Consider the following 13,257-nt stretch of genomic DNA (forward strand, 5'->3'; position numbering starts at 1 on the left):
TGGCCTTTATGTCAGAGGAATAGTGGGGAATGGTAATGGTGTGGAAGTTGGTGTTGGAGATGAGAGTGAAGTGTGTTTGACTTTAATGCGGATGAGTGGAGCTCATGTTATTATTATTATTTTTTTTTTTTGTATCATCACTTCCATCTTTAAACAACCTTAACAAAACATTTTTGTGTGAGCATGTACAGCTTCTACACTGACTCTCCCTGACCCGCCAATAGCTTTATTGCACCTGTTAATGCAGTTGAGTGGTTAGGGCGCGTACCACGTTGAGCGCAAGACGCTCTTAGCAGGGCAGTCACTGGTTCGACTCCCAACCGGTCTGACTCTTTCCTGCATGTCATTCCCCTCTCTCTACCCCCTTTCCTGTCCGTCTCCACTAAGCTATAATAAAGGCATAAAAAGCCCCAAAAAATAATTAAAAAAAAAACAAAAAAAAACAAAGTTCTGTGATCTCAACGTAACACGCCCAACTTCAACCTGAGCAGAGGTCTGATCAACCAGAAAAACTGAAAACACCACACAACCATAGTTTCCTCTATTATATGGTTAAGGTCAGATAAAGATAGTGGTCATGGTAAATCAATTATGGCAACACATCCATCACCCTGACCTCCACACCGTTACTGTCAGCCTTACTGTACCCTACATATAGGGTACACTACTTCCTGTGATGGTACTGAACATTACCATTGGACGTAAATTGTGAGGTGCAGAATGGTCTGATATGTTTGTAACTGCACCTGCTTATCCACGCAATCAGCCAGTCAGCCAATCATATGGCAGCTTACTTTGACTGTGGCATGATTGCTGGTGCCAGGTGGGCAAGTTTGAGTATTACTGCAACTGCTGAGTGTATTATAACCCTTCAGTAGCTGTTTGATGAAGTAAGAAAAAGATGGTGAGCTTTGATATTACTATGTAGATATTGTATCTTTCGAAAGGACTGCTCCCCTTAACAACCACGTCCCTCATTCGTATTCCTCCTCACCCTCTATTTCTTTATTCCTCTCTTTGTGCGACAGAGTGATGTGACAGTAGAGAGCAGACAATGTCGGGTTACCCTGGTAATTTGGGAAGGAGGACGGAAGTATCCTGGGCGGGCAGCAGCCTTCCTCCCAGTGCAGCGTGAGTCCCACTGATGATTCACCAGCCTGCACGATGAAGGTTGGTGACCCCAATTTGAGTAAGGCAGGAGGAGGAGGAGTGGGAGAAGAAGGTGGATGAAGGGAAGGGGGATAATAAGTAGGAGGGGATGGTGATGCCTACGTCAGTGGCACTTGCTAATAGGCAGATGTCCTTGTCCGTGACACAAGTAAATCATGTCTCTTGGGGGAAAGAATAAAAGAAAGAGAGGAAGAGAGGAAGGGAGGAAACAAGCATGGTAGAGATTGAGATTGCCGTCTGGAGGAACGAGGCATTGGACTGGATGAGTGCGTGTCTAAGTGAAATTATGAGCAATTAGCAATGAGCTTCTGAATCCACTGAAATGCTGTTTTGATGAAGACAGAAAACAAGAAGGAGGGAAGGCAGAGAAGGTGAAACAACTCAGTGTTTTAAGCTGTTTACGCTGAGTGGGCTGAGTTGTATTAAACCAAAGAGGGAAACAGGTGATCTGCAGAGATGGAGGAGTAGAAGATGGATAAGGGAAGGAAAAAAAAGGAGGAGGAAGAGTTTTAAGCACTGGTGGTTACAAGTAAAAGGAGTAATATTACAATTGAAAAGTATTCCAGGGTATGAAATCACAACTTCAACGACAAAGTCATGCATTAAAGCCTATAGTTGATTTGGCAAGTATAAGCAGAAGAATGGACGTAAAGAGTACTCATGTGTCAGATTATAGTAATAATAATAGTAATGGATCATATCATATCATACATATCAGCTCTTCTTATGTTTTCTATTAACATTAAAACATTTTAAAATAGCTGTCAGATAAATGTAGTTGATAAAAAGTCTATAAAGTAGCAGAAGATGGAAACACAAGTGCCACAAAATGTACAGCACATGAATAAATGCACTTAGTAATATTCCCTTTGGTGTTCAGCAATCTCCCTTCATCCTTGTGGGAAGCACCTAAAGTTTGTAACAGTCACTCTGTCCCACAGTCTCAGCTAATGACCACAGGAAGATAAACTTTCACAAGTATGTGATCTTCCTCCTGATTAAATAGCTCTATACCAGACAACCACCTCCTCTGCCAGGGCAGCTTCCCCTCGTCAAACACACCATCCAACCTCCCTCACAAACACCATAAGCACATATCTTAAAGAGCAACGTAGTCATTTAAGGTCAGGGAAACATTTCCTAAAGGAATTTTTGCTCAGTGGAGTGCTACCATATGTTTTCCCACACAAGATGCTGATAATAATAATATGATCCATTTTGAGAGTGGGCACACACAGCAGAAGTCAGGATTGGATATGTGCCGCCTACAGCCAGTTCCAACAGGAAACCGCTTCTCAAATACCGCATGGCTACTTCCTATTTTTGTCTAATTAAAGGACCGTTGCACTGAAATGGAAACTGCTTCAGTAGCAGGCAATGGACCAGTTTCTGTGCAACCTGTTTGAGAGGTGAGGGAGAAACTGATCCTAATGTTGAAAATACTGCATGGTCATTCAAAATATGAAGTGGATTATAATGGGTGTCGCTACTGGTCTTGAGATAAATTCAGATGAAATTTTAATGGTCCACCCATGGAAACCTGACTGTTGCACAACAAACATGAATGGAATACAGAAAAACTGAATTACATAAACCTAAAGTCCAAACTGTGACAAGAGTTAGGGGAAAAGTATTTGAATTGTGTCGAACAGTAGAATTAAACTGACAACATTATAAATGCATACCACAGATATGAAATATATGCACAAAAATATACAAACAGAATACAACAAAGGTAGACCACATAGGCTAAACAGTGTTAAGTATACAGCAGGTTTTATAACACAAATTTTTTAGGCTTTAAAAACAGTCTATGAGGCTGACTTAACAGCAGTACTGTTAACTAGAATGCTAATGTTGGCATGCTAACATGCTCACAGTTTACTAACATGTTGCTGTTTAGCAGATATAATGTGCTCCATGTTCACCATGATAGTTTAGTGTCTTATAGTAGCACCAAACACAAGTACAGCAGAGGCTGATGGCGCTAGATGACAAGTTAAGGGGTCACAAAAATTAATCCAGAGGATGACATAAATGTTTGTGCCAAATTTCACGATAATTCATCCAATAGCTGTTGAGATATTTTGCTCAAAGCCACAAATATCAACTTCATTGTGGCACTAAACTGAAAGTCAGAGGACCACCAGAGTTATTAAGATTCCTCCTCTGGAGACCATGAATGTCTGTACAGAATTTCATGGCCATCCATGTAGCAGTTGTTGAGATATTTCAGTCTGAACAAGTGTTGGATCGACTGACCACCACGCCATCATGAGAGCCATAACTTAGTTTGACAAAAAACAAAATCTTAAAAAAAAAAAAATGCCACCCTTTCACACATTGATATTCACAAACCAGTCAGCACTGCAACCTCTTGTTCTCAGATGGAAAATCTGTCCAATCAGCACTGATATCGGGTGGTCTTCAGCATCAGACAGTAATTAGCAGCATCTTCCTGTGTTTACTCCTTTGGGGAAGGGAGTCAACCACGATGGAGTCTACAGACTTATAGATAAATGAAGATAACTTTAATCTCCCTCTAATTAGTGCTTCCCTTCTCCTCCCACCTTCCCATATGTCTTCCTGTCTAGACTGACTAGATATGCGTACCCTTTCCCATATGATGCTGTGATCTAACACAACATCTTGATCACAAACACAACTCCCGTGTCTCTTCATGTTGGACATTTACAACAGCATTCTGTAACTTCACAGATTATAATGTTGTGACTGACAAAGTGTACTTGGAAAAGAAATGAATATCAGTGGTTATAAAACATGCTTTTCAATCAATGGTCATATTCAATTGGTTTGCTTTGCGTGAAATCAAACCAGTTGAAAATGCTGTAGAATGACCCTTTACATGAATAAAATGTAATGTTTTATATGCCTAAGGGTTTGTTTATGTTTGGGGCCCAGACTGCTGTTCGGTGGGGTCCAGCTGGCATGCTCCCCTGTTAGCCTCTTTATCTCCCTGGCCACTTGAGTTGGGGAAGTGTGGCTGCCACACAGCGCCTGGCCCTCACAATCACTGGACTTCTTCCAACCAACCCCCCCCCCCCCCCCTCATCCGACGATAACTCAAACAAACCTGGGGACTGACTGTGACTCAGCCATTCCTCTCGTGTCTGCCTGTCTGGCTGCTTCGACAACACCTCCACTGTACACTGAGCAGCACATACCAGCATGTAGTCATACTTGGAGAGATGCATTCGTCACAGATTGTACTGATGTAAATGGGGTTTGTTCACATCGCCATACTTCGGGTAATAATAATAATAATAATAATAATGATCATGATAATAATGATGGTAACATAATGGAGAGATAAACATGGTATTAATAAAAAACAAGACTAAAGCTCAAAGAACACTTCCTCATTCAGTGGTTTACAGTCCTCCATAGTGAGTAGTTCACTGAAGCTTCAGACTCTTTTGAATTATGATCAACTCAGCTTCATCACTGAAATGTGTAGCGTGGCATTACTATAATTTTTACTTCAAATTTGCGCAGTTTTGTTCTGTGTGGTTTTCTTTCCACTATGAGAATTTTTGAAGGTACTACATGGTGTACAGATTCCATAGTTCGGAGACAGTAACTGTAAAAGTCAGTCTCTATACAACTGAATTGCAAGGGATATACTTTTAATGGGAAACATAACTGTTGGCTGGATTATGTTTGTAATTTAAATAAATGAAGCAGACTTACCAGGAGGTGGTTAGGGTATAGGTATATATATATGGATATATCTCTATATTGTCCAATATTAAATTATATGTACACTGTTGGTCTAGGAGGAATGGTATTTCATTCTTGATTGTATGCAAGTCCATGATAAAATGAAAATAAAGAAATCGTGGGGACAGGGTTGAGTCAGTAGGCTTCATCCTCGGGGGATTGTGAATGTCTCCACAACTGTAATCCATCTGATATTAATTGAGATATATTTAAGTGCCTAAGTGACACACACATGTCTAAAAAAAAGATTGACTGTAGCAATAGAAAGGGGAAAAAAAGACATTAACTTAAAATTTGGAATAAACAACAAAAGAAAAGTCGACAAAAATGTTAATTAAAAGAAAGGTTAAAGAGAGTCTGAGTATCAGTGGACAACCTACAGAGCTATCGTCTGATTTTTGTTTTGTAATTAAGCACCAGAGAGTAATGAGGGGCAGTTCACTTGTCAGCTGGTTGTATGAATTCCCCATCTCACTGCCTGACACATGTTCATGAATTCATGCTGCCTTGTTTTGCTCTGTGGCAACTCAGAGGCAAGCTTGTTAATCACTGTCATCTTTTGTGTTAACAGATTTTACATTAGTCTCATGCAAAAACCACCAAGTTTCATCACGTGAATCATCATCATCATCTCCTCCTCTGAAATGCCCATAATGAAACACACTAAAAATACATAATCATGAGGTCACTGCCCAATTATTTCAGTCTGCTGGCAGGAGTTTTGGGCAAAGGGGTGATTAAGTGGTTTTCTAAGTTATCAGACACTTGCCAGGAAGTGAGAGAGGGCCACAAACAGGAAGAAGCGGAATGTGCTTCCTGTCAGCCGGTGGTGTTATACAGGGCAGATTCCTTGTACCATCATGACTGACGCACCGACACACCAACACACACACAAACACAAATGGATACTAAGAGGCAGGAATGTTTTTCCACTGAAATCAGGGAGAAGCAGACTGTCAGGAAAGACAAACAGTAAGGCTAGATAACATTGAGACAGTGTGTCCCTGTGCACTGCCACAAATAAGAGAGCATGAATCCAACTAAGAAGAACTAATGATAACACATCATTATACAGCCAGAAATTACAGCATTATTAAATTGTATGAATTAGGTTCAAATGAAATACTTAGTGGTTCCTATTGCTGGTTAACCCTCCAAATGTGTTAGAAATGTGTTTTGGGTCAAATTTGACCCAAATTCATTAACGAGTACTGAAAAAACATTAATTATCATCCAGTAAAATGTTTTATCTGCTTAAGAAACTTATTATTCATCCATAATGATACCATATACATTGCGTTCATTCATGTTCAAACTCTTTCCATTTTTTTTCACATTTTTATGTTAAAACCTTATGCTAAAATTAAAAAAAAAGTGAATTTATCACAAAGGAAAACCTGACATAAGTATTCAGACACTTTTGTGTTTGAGAACTGGTTCAGAGTCTCAACCTCAGATCCCCTTGACCTCAAATAGTCCATTACTTCTTTTTCTGCCGAGTAGCTGTCCTCGGACCCCGTCTCTAATGCATAAAAGTCCATTTCATCATGGTCCCTCACAAGCTCTTTCCTGCACTCAGCTATCAGAGTTTGAACTTTGGATAACTAGCAGCTGCAAGAAGAGCATCTTTGCTATCAAGGACATCAGTAGAACAACATCATCATATAGGTTACCTAGGACAAATACCACATTGCATTCTGGTAATGCAATGCTCATAGAATTAGTAATGGTAATATTATTACTGTTTTAGAAGTTGTAATCTCTTACACTACTTGCCACTGATTAAAGTAATAATATTACAGTTATTCCTTACTGAGTAAAGCATTACTGCCCAACACTGGCTGTGATATGCTCCACAGCACGGTCTTATCTCTTTGTTTGTCAGAGGTCTTTTTAACCGAAATACATGGTTTCTTCAGTGGAGGAAATTCTTGCTGGTTGCTTTCACCTGGACGCTGTGTACTGACCAACGGTTTAACAGGAGGATCTCACTTGCATGAACATGCACCCACTACCAGACCAACTAACAAAACAAAGAACAGAGAAACTCAGATTACAGCACATAAGTGGGGCTGTGACTTTGTTCTCTGCTCAGGATGCCCTTACTACACTAAATCTTTACATAGAAAATAGTTGTCTGCTGCTATATTTTGTTTTAAATCTCTTTTACATAATCTTTAAATATTAAAAATAGTAATACCACAATATAAAAATACTTCATTAGATGATATTCAATTGGACGGTGTTCTAAAACTTACTCAAACAAAAGTACAGTGTTAGTGTTATCAGCAAAATTTACTTAGCAAAAGTACAATGCAATAAAATGGCTCCTGTTGGTGTTTTGTTACAACATATTTTCTTATTAGATTAATTTTGCTGACCCTTTAGAAGGATAAATTGGCTGATGCTCCTAAATGGGCATTTTTTTGTCAACTTAATCTGATATAATCATGTAAGCAGCACTTTTGGTGGTGTAGCTGGTTGAGGAGGAACTATATACAGAGTAACTAAAGCCATTAGATAAATGAAGTGGAGTAAAAAGTGCAATATTTGCCTTAGAAATGGAGCTAAGTAAAAGCATGAAGTAGGAAAAATAGAATTACATGTGTGTCTGTGTAGTGTATGCTTTAGGGCAGACGTTATGGATAATCATAACAGAGGTGAGAGCAAGAACCGAGGGAGTTGAGGGCTGCTGGTCATAGCACAGCATGCCTGTGTAGATGAAATTAACATTGGTTGTCCTTGAGGGCTTCCTGATTGAATCACACAGACCCGGTGACGTCATGTGAGGTTTTAAGTCATATTTCGGATTAGGGAGGGCCAGAGGGAGAGGGAGGGAGAGGAAGAGAGAGGGAGGATGAGTCACTGCCTCATTGATGACTGTCTACACTGAGTGGTCAGATAATTCAGGTACAAAAAGAGACACAGGCACAGCCTGACCGCCTAATGGCACTCAAATAAAATGACTTATTGGGAACTCGCAAAATACACCTTTTAGGAAGATTAAATGGTATTGATGCCCCCCTCTTCCTCCTCATGGGGTGGTGCTAAACAATGATGAATCCTGCTCTTCTGTATAATATTTATGACCAAGGATTTAAATAACCTATATCTGTGTGGCCATCAAATGTGGACTTGGTGGTGGTTGTGTTAGAGGATTACAGAAACATTTAGGAATAATGATCTGATGTGCACCCGATCCATGAAATACCCCAGTATATTTGGGGGCCTATTACTTTAATTCAATTATTAATAATTATTAATTATTAATAGTTTTGGACTTGTCACTGAGAACAACAAAATTAATTTGTTTATGCTAGTGTTTACCAGTTCAGATATTACACAGCTAATTTCTGGTGTTGAATAATCTAGAGTTAGAAACAAAGTGGAGTTTATTTTCTCATTTAAACTACAGCTGGTGTGCACCGATAGTCAACCAGACTCGGGCCAGATGTAGATGTGTATGGGCCAGACTTGGGCCAAGGACGCAGACATATGTTGGGCCTGAAGTTTCATTTTGCAGTTGCCCAAACGTTCTGCAGACAGTTTCGCATAGAACATCGCCTGAATGTACCGTGGACAACGTTGAACGTTCCGCGTTGAACCCAAATCCTACATACAGAGAGAGAGGTATTCATAGCAGATTCCAGGTATTTTACTTCTTATTATATCTGTACCTTTTTTGTGTTTAGCCTTGAAGGAAGTAAAAACTTCTTTAACTTAATGAGTTTCTTTTCAGTCCATGAACTAGAAAACCACAATGGTCCTCAATATGAACCAAATAAATGTCTATTTAATGTAAATCTAAAAAATGTCCTGTAATTGTCTTAATACAAAAGATTTTATAGCTGACCAACAAAAAAAATGTGTAGATATGAGATTGTGAATGTGGTTATTTTGGTAAAAATACTCAATTTGCCCAGGAGAATGCAAGTCAGCTCATCTCCAGTGTCTCAGGCAAAACGGCAGTCCTTCATCCTCAGAAGTCCACTTCACCCCTGGCCATTCTGCCATAGCTACAACCATACACTGCAAATTAAGATGGATGTGGCATCCGTGACGTCAACCATAGATTTCTAAAGAGTGGTTTTTTTAAGTTTAGAGTGGGCAACTCCACTGTCGCCATCTTGCCAGTGCCTGACTCCCAGCTAATCCAAAAGTTCCTAACTTTAATAAGAAATAAACCTATAAAGTTTAAAAGAACACATCCCTCTGGCATTTATCTAAAAACAGTACAAACCATATGAGTTTATGTTCCTAACAGTCCACTTAGCATGGCTAATTAGTAATTAGCTTACTTGCACTTAGATATTACCATGCTAATAAACATTATCTTGGTTATAGTACCCCCAATTACCAACATGAGAAAGACAGATTTATATATATTTATTCTCTCCTATAGCACAAGGATATCACATAAACAGCAGGTGATTTATGACTACTGAGTATAGAGAGTGGGCAGCTGAATGTTGCTTTTTTTTTTTTTCCCTGACCTAAAAGAGTCAGACACCAGTCCAACCTGTGGCCCTTTGCTGCATGTCATCCCCTCAATCTCTCCCCAACTTTTCTGTATTCTCTCTTTCTCAATATGACTGTAATAATCACAAAAGCCTGAAAAATAACTTTAAAAAAGAAATATTGTTTTTGAAACGCTACAACCATCATCAGGAGCAAGTACAGGTGTCAGGTGCCAGCTGATTAAATAGATGCATCAGTTATGCAGATATTCCATAGTCATAAACTGTGCTTAAGATTTAACATCAAAACACACCAATGCCCAGGGCTTTAAATGTATAACAATAGGGCAGCAACTACAAATTAGCAACATAATAACCTAAAGCTCATCAAATCTCCTTTTGTCTGATCAACAGTCCCAGACACAAAGATATTCACTTGACTATAATATCTGACCAAGAAAAACGATATTTCTCATATTTAAGAAACAAAACCATCAGTTTTTTTGCTTGACACGTGAAAAAGAGTTAATTTGTTGAATAGTTGGACAATTGTATTATTTTAATGATGCAATCACAGAGCTTTTGTTTCAGCTTCCCTCCACTGGCAAACAGGTCAGAGGTCATAATCAACTACAGTATTTAAAAAAACCTTGAGCAGAAAGGTTGCTGAAGGGCCCTTCAGCACAGGGGCGACCTTAAATGTCTCATCACATTCTATAATGTGGATGTAAAAATATGACATTTTAAGTGTTTACTAATGTGCCTATGAATTTATAAAGTAATTGTTATAGTAATAGCTTCTCACAAATGCATTAATAAACACACACTTTATTTCTCAACTCAAAGCTCAAGGTGAATCAATTATAACATAAGACAAGGGAGAGAACCATCAATTGTTTGAATCACTCATCAAGCCAAAAACTGCCAAACAATTAATTGACTAATTGATTAACTGACTACTAATTGCAGTGAACCTGACAGCATTTGATGGAACGAAGACACTACACATTACCGTTGACAGTGCACACTCTATGAATAGAGGACAACTATCCCTAAGCATAGACAGAAAGTGAAATCTTAGAGTTACACATATCAATTAGAATTTAGCTAAATCAGTCTTTAGGTGTTTGCAAAAACGAGTCTTGTATGACAAACAACAGTACTAGTATAACAAAATCTTCATCATTTTTTCAGATACAAAAATACAAAAGTAGTTCACAAAAAACAAACAAAAAATAAAGTACAGTGTTTCTTTTGCCTCATTGTGTAGAGCAGAAATGGAAGACACACTGACTGATTGTTTGATTTCCTTGTTTTCAAGGCAGCATTATCATTAGCTATCATTAGCATTAGTTCTAAAAGCACTAGTAATCCTGAGAAAAATATCCCTCTTTTGCTGATATTTTGGTCAACACTTTTGACTCTCTGAATAGCATCATCCAATCCTTGTACAAGCTTGCACAAGCTCTCATGACAGGGTTTGACGTCTACCTTGAAACATAGGGAGAGGACTCCCTCTTGTGCTGAAAAAGAGGGGCTGCTTGTCAGTGCTGGATCTTTGAATACTCACTCACACATCAGGATGATCTAAGGAACAATTCAGACAGGACTTATATCGCAATTTACAAACACACTGATCTTCAGAAATATTGAGGGTTTTAGAAACTGTCTCACAGCGTCTGAAAGTAGGAAACAAAATCCTCAGGTGTTCATAGATCAAAGCTAAATGAAATCACATCCTGACACCTGATCAGCGCCTCTTTCTGCACCCCGATGGGAGTGTGCAAGTCCGACACCTGAAAGTTCAGGACGTCAATGTCAGATGCTCCAAACGTGGCCTCCACCTTCACCTTCTCATACATATGAAACCGAACCTTCTTGTTGGTCATGGAGAGAAGACACCGGAGGAAACTCTCTCTCAGCACTGACCGTGCATGCTGCTCTTTCTGCAGCTGCTCAGGGTCTGCTTCTGAGGCAGCTGAGGTGGAGATGGAGGTGCGACAGAGAGCGATGAAACGGGGTGACCTGGGGTCAAATCCTCGGCTGTTAGGGTCAGGTCCTTTGGGCAGGCGGAGCACAGACACCGGCGTCGCCATGTGAATTCTTTCTGCCAGCACCTCTGAAAGGAAAACAAAAATTAGTAACACTAACTAGGCGATATCCCTACTGGAAAAAAAGTAAACAAATCAATTTAGGACATACTGACACAGATAACTAATGTGTTTAAATTAGAGCCTCAAAATGTGTTTGCTGCAAACTGTCATAAACTGCAAACTGCAAAGACATAATGTTGACATGTCACACTAAATGGTCTTTTTGGAGCATCTAGAGTGTAAATAGATTTATCTGCTACATGCTGTTGACTCTATGATTACACAGCATTTAATGGACGACAACAGTTCAGATAAGTGGTTCCTCATTTCAGCCTTTTCTCAAGCAGAAATGCAAAAGTGCAAACTGCTGTGGCTTCTTAGATGTGAGGTTTTTCTGTCTTATCGCTGTTGGCAGCAAAAAAAAACAAACAAAAAAAACCAAGCAATATAAAGATGTGTTTTGGTAACTGGATGGACACCTTTCACCCTTTTCTTGCGATGACCTGAATATAGAAACAATCATTGGATGCGTCCCTAATCAAGACAATGTTTACTGCTGTGAAGTCGTTTAACAGTGTCAGAAAACACTGATGACTCAGATTTTAATGCGTTGGTGTATTAAAACACCACAACACGAGTGAAAACAACAAAAAACAACAAAAACCACCTACTTCTTCCTCACAAAGTCTCATCAAGGTATAAAAAGTCTTGCTTCGCAGCACACACCCGCCTCCTCTGTCCCCGGTTAGCAGCATTAGCAGTAGCACGCAGCTGGACGTCGGCTCTTCGTCTTCTTTGTTGCCGGATGCAAAGCAGCGTCACAGGCGCAGTGTCGCCGCCTACCGGGGAGAGTCCTCCCTCTCTGCGTGGATGCTCGGTATCAGCCACTTTTTTTTTTTTTTTTTTTTTTAATTCATTTTCTTACCTCATAATTCTACACACAATACCCCATAAAGACAAAGTGAAAAAAAAAAAAAAATTTGCAAATTTGTTAACAATAAAAAAACAAAAAAATATAGCATGTGCATAAGTATTCACAGCCTTTGCTCAGTACTTTCTTGAAGCACCTTTGGCAGCAGTTACAGCTTCAACTTTTTTTTTTTTTTTTAAGTATGATGCTACAAGCTTTGCACACCTGTTTTTCTCCCATTCTTCTTTGCAGAACCTCTCAAGCTCCATCAGATCTCTGCAGAGATGTTCAGTCTGGGCTCTGGCTGGGCCACTAGGACTTTCTCCTCTCCTCCTATTTCCGTGTTGAACTATGACTCAGTTGATTTGTCCTGATGGCGCCGGGTGGAGGCTGCCATGGCTCTGGCTGAAGATGTCACTCTCCTGAAAGATTTGGGACTTTGAGTTGACTTCACATATGTTCTGTAAAGGAATATGAATATGCTTTTGATCTGAATGATTTCCCCTCACCTAAAGACATCTCGCATTTTGATCTGTTTGGTCTCACATTGTATTTTTTGATTTTCACCTTTGAATAAATTTAAAATACAGTTTTAATATGTCAATGTCATATTTGAATGTTGCTCCAGGAGAATGTATAGGTTTTAAGTTTTATATATACACACTTACCTACATGTTATTACTTTACTTCAATGAATTTCAAAATCACATTAGGTAAGGTGATGATAGCACCTACAGACATAGTTGTGCTAAATGATAATATGTGGGCCACAAAGGTCCAATTCTCCTTTTTCGAACTCAGGGATTTGGCTGTAAGTACAAATGTAGGCTGCCTGAGTAGACATGACGACGAGGAGATTCTTTTGAATGCACCATATCAGGTAGGA

The 13,257-nt window shown here is 39.3% G+C and overlaps 2 protein-coding genes across 2 annotated transcripts in view; one reads left to right on the forward strand and one right to left on the reverse strand.

The window, feature by feature from the left end:
* The window catches only part of calm3a (calmodulin 3a (phosphorylase kinase, delta)), a 224,889-nt gene that overhangs the window by 141,787 nt on the left and 69,845 nt on the right, over positions 1-13,257 (forward strand). The window lies entirely within an intron of this gene.
* Positions 10,181-12,279, reverse strand: gemin7 (gem (nuclear organelle) associated protein 7). Its single transcript, XM_071497039.1, has 2 exons — positions 12,133-12,279; positions 10,181-11,487 (listed from the first exon to the last, which is right to left on the reverse strand). Exon 2 carries the CDS (start codon positions 11,462-11,464, stop codon positions 11,078-11,080), a length of 387 nt encoding a protein of 128 aa, XP_071353140.1. The 5' UTR covers positions 11,465-11,487; positions 12,133-12,279; the 3' UTR covers positions 10,181-11,077.

This window comes from Trachinotus anak, unplaced genomic scaffold, assembly GCF_046630095.1.
Source record: "Trachinotus anak isolate AG129_WGS33_773 ecotype Australia unplaced genomic scaffold, CSIRO_AGI_Tana_v1 ptg000014l, whole genome shotgun sequence".
Classification (NCBI taxonomy): Eukaryota; Metazoa; Chordata; class Actinopteri; order Carangiformes; family Carangidae; genus Trachinotus; species Trachinotus anak.

What these genes read in the sequence shown, in the direction of transcription:
- gemin7 (XM_071497039.1), bottom strand. Translation starts at nt 11,464, where the DNA reads ATGGCGACGCCGGTGTCTGTGCTCCGCCTGCCCAAAGGACCTGACCCT.